We start from the raw sequence: 22,070 nt of genomic DNA on the forward strand, positions 1-22,070 counted from the left end.
ACCGCTCCCGGGTTAATATATCCAATTGTAACTATTCAAACTGATTCCAAACCAAACCTCATTTGATGAACTAGTTGAAGAACCACCATTATGCAATCTTTCATATGATACTGTTTGCACAGATGATAACAACATCTTCGAAGTGAAGGCAAACAAAAATATCGTTCGCTCCTTTAACTCTAATAAGGTGTTAAATTGACCCAATTGATTGCCACTCGGGCAGACACATTGTTAATGGGTTTCCACTGAGTGCGAATTCAATAACTCGAAAACCGCAAGAGTTCTTCAATTAGTGACAGCCGATAAAATTGGTGCCGTCCGTCGTTATGGTTAGTGATTTTGCTATCATGTGCTCTCAGAGTGTAAATTGTATTCTCAAATAGACTCGTTTCAATACGTATTCTGTTTCGCGCATCAGAACCCGATCTGGGTATAAAAGGCCGTTACTAGTTATTTTTGCAACTAGTTGCAAAACGCAGATTTTAACAGCATATTTGAATATATAAGACGAATGCTGTATAAATAGAGTTCTGTAATGAGTTGCATACACATTAGGCGGAGTATCAAGAATTCATTATGTTTTGATATTATTCCTTTACATGTACCGGAAAAACAACAATAAAGTTTCGCCTCACTATTACATTATTACCATAGGCGTTGGATCTCTTTGCGGTCTTCGATAAAGTTTGTTTGGCATATACTGCCTCCACTCGCACAACAATCCCATGTGAATAGGAAACCCAGCAAACATGGGACTTTTATGCGAATAGGGGCAGTATAGTCATCTACAAGAATTCCACCTAGCGGCGAAAATCGAAAACTTAAGATTTCTGCATACATTTGGCCACGTTGTCCCATACAAACTTCAAGTTTGTTGAGCTTCAAGCCTAAGGCTTGATCAATTTTGCTCAACTTTTGAATGTAGCTTCTTAGAGTTCAAAACAACTGATTCAGGAGGTAAGACTAGACATTTTTCGAAATTTGTGTTTTTCACAAGTGTGGGCCACCCTAATACACATGTTCTTTCAATGACAAAAATATTCTCTTGGATATGATCATTCAATGCCCTGCTAGGTAGTAGATTGAAAACATCCACGTGTGTTTCTGTCCTACAAAATTTCGATAGCTATCCTTCACAGTTTTTGAGTTCTTGCCCTAAACAAACTCAAGATTGTTGACCAAAGAGTTGCATTATAGGTCATAATGTGACCGAAATGGTAGAATTAAGAATCACAATGCCACTAATTTTCCTGACTAATTTGGTAAGCTTCGTTGGGGTACTTGTTGCTTAAAAAAATCTTTTTACAACTCGTTGCTCCCAGACGTTACGGAGACCGGCTTGCTGTTTTAGTGGCTATCGCTTCTGACTCATATGCAAAAGATCCTGGGTTCAATCCTTGGCTCATCCCTTTCTTCCTTCTTTGTATCTTTCTAACTACTTTCTCTTTCTTCTCTACATATACATCTCATGTATATTTGTATGTTCAGCGCCAGCACTAGAATAAGAACCGGATTGGAAAAAGCCGTTTCTCTCCTTCCAACTTTTACAGAACAGTGTCAATTTATCATGTAATAACGCCTACAAGTTATGCAACCAAGCAAACTGTTCCGCAACATCTTCACAGTAATCTTTACACAAACTATCACTTTACTTTGCTACCATGTCCCAAGAACAGTACGACATTGTGCAGGTGCAGTAACGTCAATCAAGCTCAAGCTCGAATTTTATGTTACGGAGTAAGATAATCAAATTATTTTTTTTATCAAAGCCCGTCCATGAACTACGCATACTCTAAGATGGAAGGGGAAAGGGGTCAGGCTAAAGCCTACGGTCCATACAAATTTTCATACTTTTGTATGGGCAAAAGATTACGAAAAGGGAAGCTGGGTCTGAAATCAGCAATAATGAGCATGTAGTTTAAAGACAGTGCCTCATATAGTTTTCTTGTCTTCTAATTGTAGATTAAGGATGATGCTGAGATACTAAGAAATTTAGTGTGCTACAATTTGCTCTGTTGCATCTACGTGGTCTCGTCTACATAGAACAACATCACGAATTTTATCTTCTACAATCTACGTAACTTCAACTGATTACGGCCGTAGAAAGTCCTATCCACAGTCGCAAGACGCCTTTTCTTTCATCTTTTTTTCATTCGCAAAACAGACACGCCGTTTTTTTACACCGTCCATAATCGCTTTTATCAGTCTACTAAGCTTCCTGGGAAGCCGTTTTCGTCTATGATTCTCCATAGCTCTGTACGGTCGATACTGTCGTATGCCGCTTTGAAGTCGATGAACAGGTGATGCTTTGGAACCTGGTATTCACGGCATTTTTGGAGGATTTGTCGTACGGTGAAGATCTATTCCGTTGTCGACCGGCCGTCGATGAAGCTGGCTTGATAACTTCCCACGAACTCATTCGTTTTAGGAGACAGACGACAGAAGATGATCTGGGATAGCACTTTGTAGGCAGCATTCAAAATAGTGATCGCTGTGAAGTTCTCACATTCCAAATGGTCGCCTTTCTTGTGAATGGGTAGATTCCTTCGACTTCTCCGGTAGCTGTTCGGTTTACGAGATCCTGACATTCAACCGATGCAAACAGGTGGCCAACTTTTCTGGGCCCATGTTGTGAGTTCGGCTGCGATACCATTCTTACCAGCTGCTTTGTTGGTTTTGAGCTGGTGAATGGCAACCTCAACTTTCCTCGGCGTGGGAGCTGACTCATTTCCGTCCTCTGCTGCATTGGCGTAGTCGTTCCCTTCGCTGTCGTGGTCTCCCGTTCTCCATTCCATTCAGATGCTCGTCGAAGTGCTGCTTCCACCTTTTGTTCACCGCGCGTCCGTCCGTCAAGAGGCCGTCCTTGTTCCTGCATATTTCGGCTCGGGACACGAAACCGTTGCGGGATGCGTTAAGCTTCTCGTAGAACTTCCGTGTGTCATGGGAATGGCACAGCAGTTCCGTTTCCTCACACTCTGCTTCTTCCAAGCGGCGCTTTTTTCCCTCGAATGAGGCGAGTCGGATGTTTCCACTTCTGTTTGTAACGTTCCACATTCTGTTGGGTTCCTTGCCGCCCGTGCTGCGTTATTCTCCAAAATCGCGCTGCACTCCTCGTCGAACCATTCGTTTCGTCGACTCCTTTCCACGTATCCGATGATGCTCTCGGCTGCGTCGTTGCGTTGATGGCTGCTTTTACTATTCTCCAGCAGTCCTCTAGAGGGGCCACATAGAGCTCGCGATCGCCAGGCAACACTGCCTCGAGATTCTGCGTGTATGCTGAGGCGACATCCGGTTGCTTCAGCCGCTCTAGGTTGTGCCGTGGCGGTCGCCGGTATCGTACATTGTTGATGACGGAAAGTTTTGGGTGCAGTTTGACCTTCACTGGATAGTGATCGGAGTCGATGTTAGAGCCACGATAGGTCCTAACGTCGATATTGTCGGGCCGCCACCAAACCGGATGTCGCACAATCAAGTTGCGACGCGACCCTACTCGCGACGTTTTTGAATCATGTCAAAAGTAGTGCGCATCCTTCCCGTTGTTGTCAGCAACATAGCGCACTAGATGCGAAACAGCTGCGACACTTGTGGACCAAGAGAATGGCAATTTTCGATTGAATGTCTGTCTTGATTCCAATGTCGTAGAAGTTCGGTCCGTCAATCAGAACGTGTTCGATTTGCTATTCCGTCTGCTGTGGTGATCTCCAGGTGTAACGATAAGAGAGGCTGTGTTGTAAACAGATGCTACGTATGGCCATGTTTTTGTAGGCGGCGAAATCAATGAGTCATAGGCCGTTTGCGTTCGTCAGCTGGTGGGCGCTGAACTTTCCAATCGTCGGTCTGAATTCCTCCTCCTGGCCTACCCGAGCGTTTAGGTCTCCTATGATGATCTTGACGTCGTGGCTTGGACAGCGGTCGTACTCGCGTTGTAGCTACGCGTAAAATGCGCCTTTGTCATCATCAGTGCTTCCGGAGTGAGAACTGTGCACGTGCACATACGTGTACGTACGTTTATTATGTTGAAGTTGAAGAATCGGCCCTTGATCCTCAACCTGCAAATTCTTTTGTCGATCGGCCACCAACCGATCACGCGCCTCTGCATGTCGCTCATCACTATAAAAGCTGTTCCCAGCTCACGTGTGTTGCGCAACTCTGGTAAATGGAATGATTACCTATAAACGTTCTCACCATGGATCCTGTCCAACACACCTCCTGCAGCGCTACGATGCCGAACCCGCGATCCTTCAGTAGATCGGCGAGTATACGGGTGCTCCCAATGAAGTTGAGAGATCAGCTGTTGCACGTACAGAGTTTCCAATCGCAGTTCGTTTTTGTTCGCTGGAGTCGTTGCCATTGGTCTCGGTTCGTATTATTCTGTTGCTGATTTTCCGACAGTACACAGTTGAGTTTTGGGTGCAGTTTGACCTTCACTGGATAGTGATCGGAGTCGATGTTAGAGCCACGATAGGTCCTAACGTCGATATTGTCGGGCCGCCACCAAACCGGATGTCGCACAATCAAGTTGCGACGCGACCCTACTCGCGACGTTTTTGAATCATGTCAAAAGTAGTGCGCATCCTTCCCGTTGTTGTCAGCAACATAGCGCACTAGATGCGAAACAGCTGCGACACTTGTGGACCAAGAGAATGGCAATTTTCGATTGAATGTCTGTCTTGATTCCAATGTCGTAGAAGTTCGGTCCGTCAATCAGAACGTGTTCGATTTGCTATTCCGTCTGCTGTGGTGATCTCCAGGTGTAACGATAAGAGAGGCTGTGTTGTAAACAGATGCTACGTATGGCCATGTTTTTGTAGGCGGCGAAATCAATGAGTCATAGGCCGTTTGCGTTCGTCAGCTGGTGGGCGCTGAACTTTCCAATCGTCGGTCTGAATTCCTCCTCCTGGCCTACCCGAGCGTTTAGGTCTCCTATGATGATCTTGACGTCGTGGCTTGGACAGCGGTCGTACTCGCGTTGTAGCTACGCGTAAAATGCGCCTTTGTCATCATCAGTGCTTCCGGAGTGAGAACTGTGCACGTGCACATACGTGTACGTACTGTAACCTGTCAACTAGGTTCCAATATGTAAATATTTTGTAGATAGTAAATGGAAATGAATTCGTGTTTATATAATTAAAGTCTAAAATAATATTGAATAAAAAAAAATAGAACTTAAGAAAATGAATTGAAAAATTATGTGAATTAATTTTAGTCTATCCCTATCATCTTTCCTACTCCTTTTCCTTGGTGTCAGATGCCCTTTACAACCCTATAAAAATTTGAATTTAAAAATCAAAATCCACACGATCCAATACCCCCTGACACCAAACGACCATTCAATTAATACCAACCATACTCAGTATGAATGCCACGTCATCCCATCATGGATCCCGGGACCAGGACATCGACTGGAATAAAAACCCGATGCATGGATGGATCGCTCTCTTATTCGGTAACGAAATTCTAAAGTATTAACAGTCCGTAGTAGACCACATAAGTATATTTTTAACAGTGACGAAATCTACGTCGGTGTGCCAGTGAGCTGTACCACGAAATTTAACGGCCTCGAAGTTTCCGTGCAAGTGTATTACCGCACAACGTTACCGCCGGGGAGTGAAAAGTGCCCTGGACCACAACCAAGTGCCTAGTGTGGAAGAAGTGCCGCGTGGGACTGGGTCGACGTACGCTAGCGTGAATTACCCGTGAACCTCAGTGACCACCGACGCCACCGACGACGCCGACGACAGCGACGGCTAGCGAGCACCGAAGACGATCATCCGTCCAAGATCGAGCTTCGAGGAACGGCGCGAAGCACGACGACCATCCACGTGCGTTGCCGGACCTACCCGAGCAGAATTGGTTCGTTATTTAAACCTATTTCCTATATTTTCTCCTTGCTGTTTTTTGAGACTAAATTAAAACCTGAATTAAAATTAAATATTGAATTTTTCTGAATTAGATACTTTTTTATTTAACCACGTAATCCCTTTTCCGCCATCTGCAAATTGTTTTCCGCCTGGTGCCATAAAGGTGGGAAGTAGTCTACCACCAATTTAACGACCCTGAGATCCAGGTCACCACAAGAGGCCTTGAGTGCCCACCCCGGAAGCAGCCGTCGGCTAAAGACCAGCCGCTTGGGGCTTTGGCAGGTTCCCGTCTGGGGCCGAGCAGGAAAAAGACCTGGATCAAAGAGAATCGTATCAATTGGCGCCCAACGATAAAAATAGAAAAAAAAATCTACTTTGAATTAGATTTTTTTAAATGTGCTCCGGGAGGAATTGAATTTTTGTAAAAATCTCAATTGAATTAGTTTTTCCAACCAAATTTCTGAATTTTTCTTTATCTTGTATATATTTCCCTTTCTTTAGGTTCTAAGTTGTTTAAATTAAGAAGTGACAAGTGAAGTGTGATTTACTGGTGAATTTGATGGTTAACAATAGTGTAAAGTAATTTCTTTTCGGGTGATGATAAGACATTCTCGTACTGGTTTTGTCAACCACGTGTAAGACAAATTAGAATCCTTTGTTAATTAATACAATAGATCAAACCTAGGCAACTTTTCAAATTCTTCGTCGTTTTCTCAACGCTTTGTTTCAATTAGAATAATAAATTTGGTGACCGCGTGGATTCCTCTGTACGATGGCGCAATCGAAAATCACCTTCGATCAAGCCGTTGAGATGATGTTAGGGTGGTACCACCATATGCGCGTGGATCATTTGTTAGAAGATGAGCTACTTTTTGAAATTGAAATACGGTTGATTGTCATTCGCGATGATCCATCGTTTTCCCAAAGGCGAAGAAGCCTTAGATTGAACTTGAAGGCAGAGAAAGAACAGCAGAAAGTTTTAGATGTTACGTTAGATGCAGAAAAGGTTGAAGATATTGGGTTGTGTGACCATAAATATCAGCAAATTTGTGAGATTTTGAGGCGAGGGGTAATCAGTTCAAAGGACAAGTGCAAAGCTAGGCTCCTACATCTTAGTCATAGAATATTCCAGATGGTGAAAAATTGTGATCCAACTGTTGAACTTGCACAACGTTTGCGTGATTTACTGGTAAGGTGTGTCACCCTATTGCGAGATTGGTTTTACACCCAGTCTACTGCACCAGTTGAGGAAGAGAATGAAACGGCTTTACCGCTGGGAGATCTGTTTGCGATCAAACCCGCACAACCTCAGCTCGATGATGTGCAAAGCGAGCTAGGTGATTTTTTGAACAATGCTCCAACCGACGGTGCATATGATCGAAATTTAATTCTATCACTTCAAGCACGCATTCGACGGCTCGAAGATGAGTTGGCTTTGCGTGATGAACAAAGGGAATTTTCGAAGCAGACAGTGACCGTTGGCGATAGTATGCAGAATAATCATCCAACTTTTGCACCACATCTGGGGGCGGGGGGAAATCGAATCGTGACAGATCACACCGCGAGCGCGAAACCGTATACCGTTCCTCACAGTGACGTCCCAAATTTAGCAAACCCATATCCTGCATACACTTCTCAGATTAGTACCTTTAATCAAATTCAACCCAACAGTAGCGTCCCAAATTATTTCCACAATTTACCGCCGCCATCGCAAAGCTGGTTTCACCCAATTCCACAAAGCATTCCGCCAGTGGGTAACAATAACGCTGTACCAAACCCCACGGCCTGGACCGTAAATCCTGTTCCAGCATTAAACCCAGCTAGAACTTCTTTATCCGGCCAATCATCACATCGAACTTTGCCAGTTTCTCGATGGACACTGACAAAATATGATGGCGAAGATCAGGGTCTGAAATTGAACGAATTTCTGGAGGTAGTTCAAGCATTGTCTTTGGCAGAACACGTGTCAGAGGCTGAGCTTTTTGAATCAGCCGTCCATCTTTTTACCGGCCATGCACTGAAATGGTATATGACCATGCGCACTACAGGGCGACTACTAAACTGGCAACATCTAGTAATGGAGCTTAAGCGCACTTTCATGCATCCGGACTTAGATCCTTTAATTAAAATGAAAATATACCAGCGACGGCAACAGCGTAACGAATCATTTAATGAATTTTATTACGAAATGGAGCGACTCTTCCGCACCATGAGTAATCAAATTCCCGATTATGAGAAGATGCAAATATTGTTGCAAAATATTCGCATCGACTATAAAAAGCAGCTTACATTTCTGCCTATCAACGATTTAGCTACACTCGTGGCTGCAGGACAAAAAGTAGACGCGTTGAATTTCTCAGCGTACAATAAAGTTTTCGGGACAGAAAAACAGACCAATGCTGTCACTGTGAGCGAACCCAAACCTAAAGCTAAGAAAGCAGAAACACCAAATATCCAAACCCAACCGTCTCAATCGAACAATAGAAATCGAAACAAAACCCCTATTACTCAAACTGAAACTGCCCCCTCCGCACCCAACACGTCGCGCGCGCAGCATCAACCGAATTCGTTCAAAAATCAACCGAATCGACTCCCTACTCTTACAGCTCTAATCGATTCTCATTGCCCGCCACCACCCAACCATTGCTTTAATTGCGGCGCGTATGGTCATCGTTTTAACGCGTGTAGGCTTCCCCGAGGTGTTCTCTGTGAAAATTGTGGCTTTAGAGGATACCCAACCAACAACTGTCCGTACTGTATAAAAAACGAGATGTCAGCGAGAGAAAACCGCGGCTCGCTGCACCACTAATCGCGTACGGTATGAAGCAAACCCTTTCTACCTTCTTTGAACCGGCTAGCATTGACACTTATACTCCCAAACCCACCACGTGTCTCGTCTCATACCCGTATCCCAATGATAATCGACCATATACGACAGTCAGCTTACATGGTGTAAAATTTAAGGCTTTATTGGACAGTGGGAGCAATTTGACTCTGATAAGTGACACAATTTATTCTAAAATAAAACCACGAAAACTATCACCCATTCATGGCTCGATTGTGTTGCGAACGGCAAGCGGAGAGCAGTTGAATGTTTTGGGCCAAATATATCTACCATTTTCATTTAACGGTGTGGTGAAAGTAATTCCTACATTAGTCGTTCCGAAATTAGCCATTGACTGCATATGCGGAATGGATTTTTGGAGAAAATTCCACATCCAACCGACCATCCAGCAATGCGCTATAATCGAACCCTCACACATGGAATCTTCCAGTAATCAACCGTTGTCGGCCCCTTCCATCTCTGACGAGGAGCGACAAATTCTTGATCAAATCAAGCAACTTTTCCTACCTGCCCGCCCAGGAAACTTAACGGTCACTCCCCTCGCTGTACATAAAATTGAGATTCAAGAAGAATGGAAGCATAAAGCACCGGTGAGACAATTCCCTTATGTAATGTCCCCTAAAACCCAAGGTTTGGTCGCAGGAGAATTACAACGGCTACTGGATACCGGGATCATCGAACCTAGTAATTCAGATTGGTCTCTCAATTGCGTCCCTGTCATAAAGCCCAACAAGGTCCGATTGTGCCTGGATGCGCGCAAGATCAACGAGCGCACTGTACGTGATGCATACCCCTTGCCGCACCCTTGCAGAATACTCGGACAGCTTCCGAAGGCTAGGTATTTGTCCACCATCGATCTTTCGGAAGCATTTCTTCAGATTCCTCTGGACCCTTTGTCCAGAAAATATACTGCGTTCTGTGTGCAAGGCAAGGGGTTGTTCCAATACACCCGTATGCCATTCGGCCTCGTAAATAGTCCGGCCACTTTGGCCCGACTAATGGACAAAGTACTTGGCCATGGTGTATTGGAACCTTATGTCTTCGTGTACCTCGACGATATCGTCGTGGTCACGGAGACATTCGAGCAACACGTACAGCTGCTTCGAGAGATTGCGCGTAGACTGCTTGAGGCTAATTTGAGTATCAATCTCGAGAAATCCAAGTTTGGAGTACCCGAGATCCCTTTCTTGGGTTATCTTTTGAACACGGATGGCCTCCGGACCAACCCCGAAAAGATTCGGCCAATCGTTGAGTACGAGAGGCCGACGACGGTAACGAAACTTAGGAGGTTCTTGGGGATGGCCAACTATTATCGTCGGTTCATCCCCGATTTCAGTGGCATCACTGCTGGTCTTACAGATCTCCTCAAGACGAAAACGAAAGTTATTCGTTGGACGGAGGAAGCAGAAAAGTCTTTCTGTGAGATCAAAGAGCTTCTTATTTCTGCACCCATCTTAGGAAGTCCAGACTTCAACAAGGAGTTCACAATCCAAACTGATGCCAGCGATGTGGCTGTGGCTGGCATCCTGACTCAGCAACATCAAGATGGGGAGAGAGTAATTTCATACTTCAGCCACAAACTAACCACCCCTCAGAAAAATTACCACGCGGCCGAAAAAGAAGCCCTTGCCGCCCTTTTGGCCATTGACGCTTTCAGGGGCTACATAGAGGGTTATCATTTTACTCTAATTACAGATTCCTCTGCCTTGACCCACATTTTACACACGAAGTGGAAGGTAGGATCGCGTTGTAGTAGATGGAGCTTGGACCTACAACAGTACGACATGACTGTGGTGCACCGGAAAGGTCGGGACAACGTGATTCCTGACGCTTTATCACGTAGTATTGCTATGGTCCAAGGCCCTTCTACCGCAACGTGGCACTCGTCCCTCATGCAAAAAGTGATGGACAGGCCTGACGAATATGTAGATTTCAAGGTGGAGAATGGAAAACTGTTTAAGTTCGTGACTGCGAGAGATGAACCTTTCGACAGTCGTTTCGAGTGGAAACGTGTACCCCAGTCTGACGAAATTCCCGAGATTTTGAAGGAGAATCACGACGACTGCTTCCACTTAGGGTACGATAAAACGTTGGCCCGTATTCGCAAGCGTTTTTATTGGCCAAAGATGGGACCTGAAATTCGCAAGTATATTCAATCATGCCAAACGTGCAAAGAGGTGAAAGCTCCTTCTGTACCGGTAGTTCCAGAAATGGGAAATATGCGCGTGGCCACTCGACCGTGGCAAATCATTTCGTTGGATTTCGTGGGACCACTCCCACGAAGTCGAAAAGGCAACCAGCATATATTGGTTATCGCCGATCTATTCTCGAAGTGGGTCATGATACACCCTGTGAGGAAACTGGACAGCTCAGCAATGTGTAAAATCCTTAGAGATCAGTGGTTTTACAGGAACTCCGTTCCCGAAGTAGTCATTTCCGACAATGGAAGTACTTTTACTTCGAACGAGTTTAAGAACCTACTCGATCAATATGGAGTTACACATTGGCTGAATTCCAGGTATCACTCGCAGGCGAACCCGGTCGAACGCGTCAACCGTACCATAAACGCGGCAATACGCACATACGCGAAAGACGATCAACGATCGTGGGACCTCAAAATCCCAGAAATCGAGGTCATTCTTAACACCACCATCCATTCGTCCACCGGTTTTACGCCCTACTACATAACCCACGGCCAGGAACTCTCAGAAAAGGGGTCAGACCACAAGTTATACCGCCATGGCGAGGCCATGTCCAAAGCTGAACTGGTAGAACGTCGTAAGCAAAAGTTCGAGAAAATTTACGAAATCGTACAGAAAAATCTATCCAAAGTTCACGAAGCCTCCCAAAATCACTATAATCTGCGCCACCGTCGGTTCGCTAAAGCCTTCACGCCTGGTCAGCTCGTATATCGCAGAAATATGAAGCCTTCTAGTGCGGCAGATCACTATAACGCCAAATATGCTGCTCAGTTTCTCCCATGCAAGGTAAAGTCGAAGATCGGTAATTCCTCCTACGATCTGGAGGATCTGTCAGGAAAACCCCTAGGTGTGTGGCCGGCCGCGCACTTGAAACCAGGATGAAAGTAATATCAACACTTTCGTTCATATATTCATTTATTTCGATTCATTCATCGTGATTCATATTATCAGCAAACTCCTCCTAGTAGAATCCTTCGTGGTTCTCGTAGAAACCTAAAAATAATAAAAGAAAACAAACACCAGACACAACTCCAACCAAAATAAACAATGTCGTTTACCTACCCCTTTGAATTAACGCCGACGCAGTCTTCCCATGGTCCAACTGATGAATGGGAATGACTAGCTGTCCTTGGCCTTGACCTGATGAACCTCGACCTCGAAATTTAGCTATTTTTAGCATATTTGTGCCTTCGTAATGATAGCGTCGTCCTCACACTTTAGAATAATAAATTTTGACAAATCTCACATCGCGATTTGACAGTCAATACTCGGCTCCGCGGCGACGTCGGTCGACAAACCGGCGCAGCCTCGGTGGCAAATTTCATAGGTATTTCATAAGTCTAGAATAACTTTTCAAGAGGTCCTCTCGCTGCTATTCGAATGAATATGCTTTGTAGAGAACATTTAGCAATAAATGTTTCAATGAATCGAACCCAGCCACTCTCGCGATTAGAGCCGTCTAGGTGTTTGAAGAAACAACTTTAGAAATAGGGCGCCCTAGCATAATAAATAAAAAGGATCTATGTTGAAAAATCAACGTGTCACTAAATAGGAAATATTATTAAATTAAACCAAAACGGTTGAGACAAAGATGTTGAAATTGTAGTGCTTTCATCTTTTCTAAAATAGATAAATTTTCAAATTATTGTTTGGTCGACAACAGTTGGCGTTTGAACGCTTGTTAGAATAATAAATTAAATTCTACTTTGCCTTAGTATACGTGAGGAGGACAAAATGTGAGAAGGACATAATGCGACTTATTCTGACGAAACATGATTTTGCAAATTGCACTAAACCATCAACCACCAGTGATCACATAGCGAGTTACAAACTTAAATGATTTAGACCCTTTTTGCTGGTAAGATTAACTATATTTGAAATCCCAGGCTCACTCTTCCCAATCCAAGTGATTCGCTGGAAAAGATTCCCTCGAGGAAGCAATTATTTCATCGAATCAAACTGGACTTCGCAGAGCAGAAAGGATACAGACTATTGTGTCACAGAAATTGGAAAAAAAAAATTAATTTGATTAATTTTTTTACCCAGACCCCGGGGTAATTGTAACCTGTCAACTAGGTTCCAATATGTAAATATTTTGTAGATAGTAAATGGAAATGAATTCGTGTTTATATAATTAAAGTCTAAAATAATATTGAATAAAAAAAAATAGAACTTAAGAAAATGAATTGAAAAATTATGTGAATTAATTTTAGTCTATCCCTATCATCTTTCCTACTCCTTTTCCTTGGTGTCAGATGCCCTTTACAACCCTATAAAAATTTGAATTTAAAAATCAAAATCCACACGATCCAATACCCCCTGACACCAAACGACCATTCAATTAATACCAACCATACTCAGTATGAATGCCACGTCATCCCATCATGGATCCCGGGACCAGGACATCGACTGGAATAAAAACCCGATGCATGGATGGATCGCTCTCTTATTCGGTAACGAAATTCTAAAGTATTAACAGTCCGTAGTAGACCACATAAGTATATTTTTAACAGTGACGAAATCTACGTCGGTGTGCCAGTGAGCTGTACCACGAAATTTAACGGCCTCGAAGTTTCCGTGCAAGTGTATTACCGCACAACGTTACCGCCGGGGAGTGAAAAGTGCCCTGGACCACAACCAAGTGCCTAGTGTGGAAGAAGTGCCGCGTGGGACTGGGTCGACGTACGCTAGCGTGAATTACCCGTGAACCTCAGTGACCACCGACGCCACCGACGACGCCGACGACAGCGACGGCTAGCGAGCACCGAAGACGATCATCCGTCCAAGATCGAGCTTCGAGGAACGGCGCGAAGCACGACGACCATCCACGTGCGTTGCCGGACCTACCCGAGCAGAATTGGTTCGTTATTTAAACCTATTTCCTATATTTTCTCCTTGCTGTTTTTTGAGACTAAATTAAAACCTGAATTAAAATTAAATATTGAATTTTTCTGAATTAGATACTTTTTTATTTAACCACGTAATCCCTTTTCCGCCATCTGCAAATTGTTTTCCGCCTGGTGCCATAAAGGTGGGAAGTAGTCTACCACCAATTTAACGACCCTGAGATCCAGGTCACCACAAGAGGCCTTGAGTGCCCACCCCGGAAGCAGCCGTCGGCTAAAGACCAGCCGCTTGGGGCTTTGGCAGGTTCCCGTCTGGGGCCGAGCAGGAAAAAGACCTGGATCAAAGAGAATCGTATCAGTACGTTTATTATGTTGAAGTTGAAGAATCGGCCCTTGATCCTCAACCTGCACATTCTTTTGTCGATCGGCCACCAACCGATCACGCGCCTCTGCATGTCGCCCATCACTATAAAAGCTGTTCCCAGCTCACGTGTGTTGCGCAACTCTGGTAAATGGAATGATTACCTATAAACGTTCTCACCATGGATCCTGTCCAACACACCTCCTGCAGCGCTACGATGCCGAACCCGCGATCCTTCAGTAGATCGGCGAGTATACGGGTGCTCCCAATGAAGTTGAGAGATCAGCTGTTTCACGTACAGAGTTTCCAATCGCAGTTCGTTTTTGTTCGCTGGAGTCGTTGCCATTGGTCTCGGTTCGTATTATTCTGTTGCTGGTTTTCCGACAGTACACAGTTGAGTTTAGAGTTCTTCCCCGGCACTCGGACGTTGATCAGCCGCCCCTAACATGGGAATTAGACGCTGTTGTGAGCCGCCCCTTCTGGAAAATAGACACTCTGCTTTGCAGAAGCAAACCTGTCAGCCTACGACCAAAGTTCCCACCGGGGTTAGTTACCCGATCTTCAATTGATTTTTGAAAAATCCAGTCCTATATTTCTGTGACACCTAGCCCTGAGAGATCGTAGAGTTGTCTACATCATGTCAATCTAATCATTCTTTCCCAACCCTCAGCAGTCGTAAGGACGTGGGCAGGACAGCTCTCGACTGATGGAGGATTGCCTCGATCTTGCCTTAGAGTCAGAGATTAGTCCCAAATCATTGTGCCTTGGTAACGAACGGGAAAGAGGCAACTCTGATAGCAATTCTAGATTGTACTACCTACGAATTTGTGCGACTCGCTAATGCTAAAAATGCTAATGCTCCAATTGTTTTTTGAAAATCGAGCACCTAAGACTTCGCTACAAGCATCAAATTACGTCGAGTATCTTCGTTGGAAGCAAAATTCACAGCAGTTGTGTTTTTACGCAACACACATGGATGCCGATGACGTGCAAACAGACATCTGACCGCCAGCGAACACTGTGCGCGCGCTCATCTTCATCGCCCTGTCGTCACACCCCCATATACCTAATTAGCGACTCATTTAGCGGGGCATCGCAGTTTATTTGTACTAATATGCACAATGTTTGTCTTACATTTTTGTTTCAGAATTGGAGCGACATGCGTGGTGCAGCCGCTAGATCTGGTCAAAACCCGCATGCAGATCTCCGGCATCGGAGGCGCGGTCAAAGAGTACAACAACACATTCGATGCCATCGGCAAGATCATCAAGCGGGAGGGTCCGCTGGCGCTGTACAAAGGCCTGAGCGCCGCAATCATGCGTCAAGCGACCTACACCACCACGCGGCTGGGCGTCTATACGTCACTGAATGACGCATACAAGCAGTAAGTAAAAATATACCACCTAGATATAGATATAGATGACGACGGGTTACGGCGATCATGGGGGTGGTTTATTTTTAGGCAGGAAACGCATATTTTTTGACATTGACCACCGTCGTATTTCGCGCGGAAGCTGGATGTCGTGGGATAATCACTTGGACTTCAGCTGATGTTTATTACGCGCAAAAATGGGGATACATCGTGTCTATGGGCGGGTCACGGGTTTTTCACAGACCGTTGACATTAGAGGATCCTATACCGCATAAGGATCAGAACATAGAATTTTTAGTTTTTACGAGTTCAGTTAAAATAGGTAATTAGGGTAATTCGCCAATTGTGGAACGGTTAGCACTAAACATTTCGTTTACAGTTGTTTTTCCATCCAGAATTCCACGGTAGTATAAAAATATCATATTTTCATTTTCAAGTTTCATTGGAGTTTCAGAAGGATTTCGGTGAGGTTCACTGGGATTTGAGGCTTCTAAGGGGGTTGTTTCAAGGATGTTTTAGAGGAGTTCAAGGCGGTCCAAGGTTGTTTAGGAGCTTTCAGGAGAGTTTCGGAGGGGATTTTTCAGGAGATTTCCAGAGGGTTTCAAGTCATTTAGGCGTTACATGGTTTCAGGTGATATAAGGCATATATCTTCTGGAACACTCTTGAAACCCCCAGAACACTCCTGGAACACCCATGAAACACCACGAAATCCCCAGAAACCCCATGGGACGCCCATAAAAACCTCTGAAACGCCCCTGTGACCCCCTAAATTCCCATGGAACGCCGTAGAAACTTCTTGAATCTGAATCTGAAACCTCATGGAACGCCCATTAAGCCCCCTAAGACCCCATAGAACGCCTCTGGAACTTCCTGGAATTCCATGAAACGCCCATTAAGTCTCCTGAAACGCCCTGCAACACTTCTGGCACACCTTTGAAACTCCCTGAAATCCCATGGAACACCCCTGAAACCCCTGGAGCGACCTGGAAGATACTTGGAACGCTCCTGGGACCCCCTGAATTATCTGGGAACTTTTCTAGAAAACCCCCTAGAACGCTTCTGAAGCCCTCTGGATCATCCTTGGCATATCCCTGTAGTATATATTGTATAGTAATAAATAAATAAATATTCTTGAAATAACTATTTATGTATTTCCTACAATACAGAAAAATGAACAAAGCACCCAACCTGTTGGAATCGATGGCTATGGGCATGACGGCCGGTGCCGTTGGATCCTTCGTCGGTAACCCATGCGAGCTTATTCTGATCCGAATGACCGCCGATGGACGATTACCGGTGGCGGAACGTAGAAATTACACGAACTTCTTCAACGCTTTCCTTCGCATCGCCAGAGAAGAAGGTATTTGGTAGATCTAACATGATTTTCAGAAAATAAAGGTATGTATTTTTTTTTCCCTATTTTTAGGAATGTTTGCCTTGTGGCGTGGATGCATTCCCACCATGGGCCGCGCTATGGTCGTTAATGCGGCACAGCTGGCCTCCTACTCACAGGCCAAGAGCTACCTCGTCAACAGCGGATACTTTACGGAAGGCATCGGTCTGCACTTCACCGCTAGCATGTTCTCGGGACTGATCACGACGGCTGCCTCCCTGCCAGTAGACATTGCCAAAACGAGGTATGTAGTACAACCAAAGTTTATCGATAATTTAGTCTCACGGATTTCTGGAGGCATCTCTTGAGAAATTTCTGGATGAATGCTTGGAGTATTTCCTGAATAATTTTTTAGAGATGAATCCGTGCAGGAATTCCTAAAAAAAATCTGGAGGAATTCCTGGAGCAATACCTTGAGGACACCCTGGAGGAATTCCCGGAGGACTTTTTGCAGAAATTCCTGGATGAATTCCTGGGACAAACCCTGGGAGAAATCTCGAAGCAATCCCTAGAGGATTCTCTAGAGGTGTTCTGTGAAGAATCACTGGAGAAATTTCTGAAGGAAACTCTTGAGAAATTTCTGTAGAAATTCTCGGAAGAATCCTTGGGAAATTATTGGAAAAATCCCTGGAGGAACCTCAAGAGTAGGATGGCCTACACTTAATTCCTAGAGGAATCCCTGAATGAAATTGTGGAGGAATCTCTAGAAGAATTCTGGGAGGAGTCACTGGAGAAATTTGTGAAGCAATTCCTAAAGAAATTACCAGAGGAATTCCCAGAGGAATTTCTGGAGGAATTCCCAGAGGAATTTCTGGAGGAATTCCCAGAGGAATTTCTGGAGGAATTCCAGGAGGAACTCTTGGAGGAATATCTGGATGAATTACTGGAGAAAATCTGAAGAAATTCGTGGTGAATTTCTGGTGGAATTTCGGGAGGAATCCGTGAAATAATTCCTGGAGGAATCTCTGGAAGAATCAATCCTTGAAGAAAAATTCCTGGGGAAAATCCAGGAAGAATTCCCGGAGTAATTAATGAGGAAATTCTTTTAAGAATTTCTGAAGGGATTGCTGTAGGAATTTTCGAAGGAATTCCTGGAGAAATTCTTGGGGTAATTCCTGGAGGTATTCTTGGTGGCATTCTTGGAAGAGTCCCTGGCGAAATGCCTGGATGAAATCCTGGCGGAATGCCTGGAATAATTCTCGGATGAATTCCGAGAGCAATTCCTGAGGGAATTTCGGAAGGAATCTCGGGAGAATTTCCTGGGAGATTCCTGAAAAAGTCCTTGAAGAAATTCCTAGAAGAATCTCAGGATGAATTCATGCAGAAATCGCTGGAGGAATTCTTGAAATAATGTCTGTATAAACTCCGAGAGAAGGATGTTCTGGAGAAATTGCCGTAAAAATTTCTGAAGGAATGCCTGGATCAATTCCTAGGGTAGTTCCTGGTGGATTTCTTAAACCTCGAGCGACCGCGCTGTTGTTTTTTTACAACACGCAGAAAACTCGCTTTTTGTACTCAGCAATAGTGTGGTGCTAGCGGTGGCTTCCAACCGCGCGACTGCCGGGAGGTTAAAGGTATTCAGGTATTCCTGGAAATGAAATCCAGGAGGAATGCCTGAATGAATCTCTAGAGGAATTCCTATACACTGAAAAGAGCCTTGCAGTAATGACAAGCATAGAAAAGTTTTTAAATTTACCATGGCAAAACATGATCATCGACCCACCAACGCTTCTTGTGTGCGTTTTGTTTCTTCTCACATCAACCGGTTCGATAGCTGAGTGGTAGCGTGCGAGCCTGGTGATGTCAAGGTTCTTGGTTCGAATCCGGTTGCCAACAAAAACTTTTTTTAATTGAAAATCGAGTCCATGGTAAAATTGAAAACATAATTCTGTTGAATTAAAAAGAAACTCAGTCTGCACAAATTTAGTGGCGTTGTGCATTTAAATTGACCCTCAGAATAGTAATTTTCACCGCAAGCCGCCGTTCAGTGTAGAAACCCCTGGACGAACTCCTGAAGGAATGCCTGGAACCCCGGAGAAATTCCTAGAGACATGACTGTAAGAATTCCTGGAGGAATCTCTAGAGAAATTCCTCCAGGTATTAGTAGAGAAATCCCTTGGAGGATTTTTTTGAAGAATCACTGGAGAATTTTCAGGTAGAATCCCTGGTGGAATCTCTAGAGGAATTTCAAGAGGAATACTTGAGGAATCTCCAGAGAAACTTCTGGAGGAATCTCTGCATAAATCACATGAGGAATCCCTGAAGGAATCCTTGGAGAAATCCCTGGAGCATTTTCTTAAAGGATCACTGTAGAACTTTTGGGAAGAATCTCTGGAGGAATCCCTGAAAGAATTCCTGGATAAACCCCTGGTGGATTCTCTAAAAAAAATCCTTGAGGTATCTCTAGAGGAATTTAAGGAATCTCTGGAGGAATACCTAAAGGAATCTCTAGCGGAATTTTTAGAGGATTTCCTTGACGAATCTCTGTAGGCATTTTTGGACGAATCCCTGAATCCCTCAGTGGAATCCTGGAAATAAATCCTGAAGAAATTTCTGGAAGTATTGAAGAAATCGCTGAAATTTTTGAGGAAATCTTGAAGGAATCCTTAAAAGAGTGCGTAGAGGAATCCTTGTAGCAGTTCCTGAAGGAATCCCCGGAGGAGTTGAAAAACACAGACACGTTCAATGCTTCCAGTAAGCTTTTTCGCTCTATGAAGGAAACACGACAAAAATCTCAGCTACGCCAATGCATTTACATATGTATGTTGACGCATGCGCCTTTTTGAAATAACCTATAGAGTAATTTCACGATATAATCTTAGAAAATATCCAATACAACTACAAAAGACTACTTTATTTCAAACATGCTTGAAATACTCAAATGCCTCTAAGGAAACAGAAGAAACGTCATATCTGCTTCTCAAGATTTAAAGAAAACAGAGCTTCTTTTTGCCCTTTAATTCATCAAATTGATTAAATTGATCATGTAGCTACTAGTCGGAGCGGAAGTTAGTGACAGTGCTGAAAAATTAATTTCGTCATATCTAAATTCAACCACCTACAGTTAATTTTAGAAACTAATGTCGAATTCGTTTTTGATTCAGTTCCAACCTGGGTTGGAACTGGATGAGATCACAGTTTCAACCCCAACCCGACTTCGGTTTCGCTTGTACTAAAGTTTGTTTGAGTTTGTTTGACGTTTGTTTGTTTACACATTTTCCGCCAATCCAGTTCCAACCCAGGTTCAAAAACGAATTCGACATAAACCTGAGAATATGGTATACGGAAAACTTGTGCGGCTAGACCAGTTCTGCAAGAAAGTCACGGAAAACCGCTATTTTTCGAATATTTAAGGTAAATGTCACGGACTACCTTTGAAAAATGCCAAATGATATTCACCGTGAATATCATATTTTTCGAAAGTAGTCCGTGACATTTACCTTAAATATTTGAAAAATAGCGGTTTTCCGTGACTTTCTTGCAGAACTGGTCTAGCCGCACAAGTTTTCCATATACCATATTCTCAGGTTCAGCTTCCAAAATGAGCTGTAGGTAGTTGAATTTTGATATGACGAAATGAATTTTTCAGCACTGGTAGTGATTTGTAACTGCATATATTATGCCTCTCGAAAAAATCAGAATATGGTGATTATCTGGCTTCGGCTTCTAACAAAGCGCGATAGTTACTAACCATAACAGCGTCACCAGATTTCAATAGAATTCCATTCCATTAAATGGGATTTGACAGCAAGCACACTCATCTCACTGAGCCACTCTTGCCGTTTATCACAAATTTTGTTTTGTTTTGGGCGGGAACATATTTCCTTTTGTTTTGCCTTGCGAGTGTCACTGCGACTGTATGCCTTGCGAGCGTTCGACCGCCGCCGGACTCTAATAAAAGATAAGCGCGACAATATGAAAAAAAAAAACAGAGACGTAGTCCTACGTCAAAAACTGGTTTATCTGCAAAGACAACCAATAGATGGGCTTTGTGAAGCAACATTATCCACAATATACACGTTACGAAAACTAAAACTGTAATGGGTCAATAACGGCACCGGCCACGTCCTTACAGTCAACCGGGGAAGCGAAGGAATGTTTATTAGAGCATCATTGCTACTAGTCTCTAAGAGGTTGTATATACTACTGGGCCCTCCACTGTTCCACAGTCCCGAGAAGGAGTTTTTGTTAGTTGGGTTATTTAAATTTTGCATTCAAACTTTAGAGGCATAAATTCGACTAACGAAGTATCGAACCACACCACATTTGTTTATCCTGTTTTTGCTCACTTGAAAAAGAGACAGGTAATCCTAATGACGCGCATTTGTTTACCAATAAGGTGCCAGCCAGAATGGACGCGTCACGCGGCGCGGCGCGGAAATTTGCACGCAAAGGAATAACAATCAATAATAAGGAGCTGACAAATCGTATGGGAAATCCGCGTCGCGTCGAGTGACGCGTCCTCTCTGGCCGTACCCTAATCGAGTTTAGCGCTTTTGAAATTGTGAGTAGAGGTTCAAATCGGCCATTTTGGTAGCCATATTTGTATTCTATGATGTTCCAACTTAAACAAATTCAGAGGATTGGAGAGCCTGACTTTTTAAATACACGGAATACGCAACGAATGTTGTGTTATATCTACTAATTATGTTATATTTATTTCAGAATTCAAAACATGAAGGTTGCAGCCGGCGAGATCCCACCATACAAGAACACAATCGATGTGATAGTGAAAGTTGTGCGGCACGAGGGAGTCTTCGCCCTGTGGAAGGGCTTCACCGCCTATTATGCTCGTCTGGGTCCACACACCGTCCTGACATTCATTCTCCTGGAGCAGCTTAATGGGCTCTACAATCAGCACTTCATGGGTGGCAAAGGATCGAAATCCGGACTGTGAGCGAAAGGAGATACGGGAACCAATGCGCAATGTTCCATCATCACCCACACAAGACAAGAAGACACAAAACATGGGGAGGAACTTCACACACACACACAAGAAGCCGAACGAGAACACACAAAACAGTTGCAACTGTCTAACTAGCATTACACATTCAACAGCCCATTTGTTCTTTACTTTGCATTCATTACTATTGCGTTTAGCTCTGAGCGTCTTTACATTTTTTATGTTCTTATTAGAAAAATCTTCTCTTAGATTGTTATTTCTTTATTAAATTTTATGTTGTAACTAAA

General features: G+C 43.8%; 1 protein-coding gene across 1 annotated transcript in view; it reads left to right on the top strand.

Annotated features, from left to right (window-relative positions):
* Nucleotides 1–22,070, top strand: part of LOC115260377 (mitochondrial 2-oxoglutarate/malate carrier protein) — a 30,624-nt gene extending 8,554 nt beyond the window's left edge. Inside the window, exons 2-5 of the mRNA XM_029861340.2 lie at nt 15,262–15,498; nt 16,654–16,847; nt 16,914–17,124; nt 21,546–22,070. Of these exons, the coding sequence (XP_029717200.2) occupies nt 15,262–15,498; nt 16,654–16,847; nt 16,914–17,124; nt 21,546–21,777 (874 nt within the window). The 3' untranslated portion in view covers nt 21,778–22,070. The remainder of the gene's footprint in view (nt 1–15,261; nt 15,499–16,653; nt 16,848–16,913; nt 17,125–21,545) is intronic.

Source organism: Aedes albopictus, chromosome 3, assembly GCF_035046485.1.
Source record: "Aedes albopictus strain Foshan chromosome 3, AalbF5, whole genome shotgun sequence".
In the NCBI taxonomy this organism is placed as follows: Eukaryota; Metazoa; Arthropoda; class Insecta; order Diptera; family Culicidae; genus Aedes; species Aedes albopictus.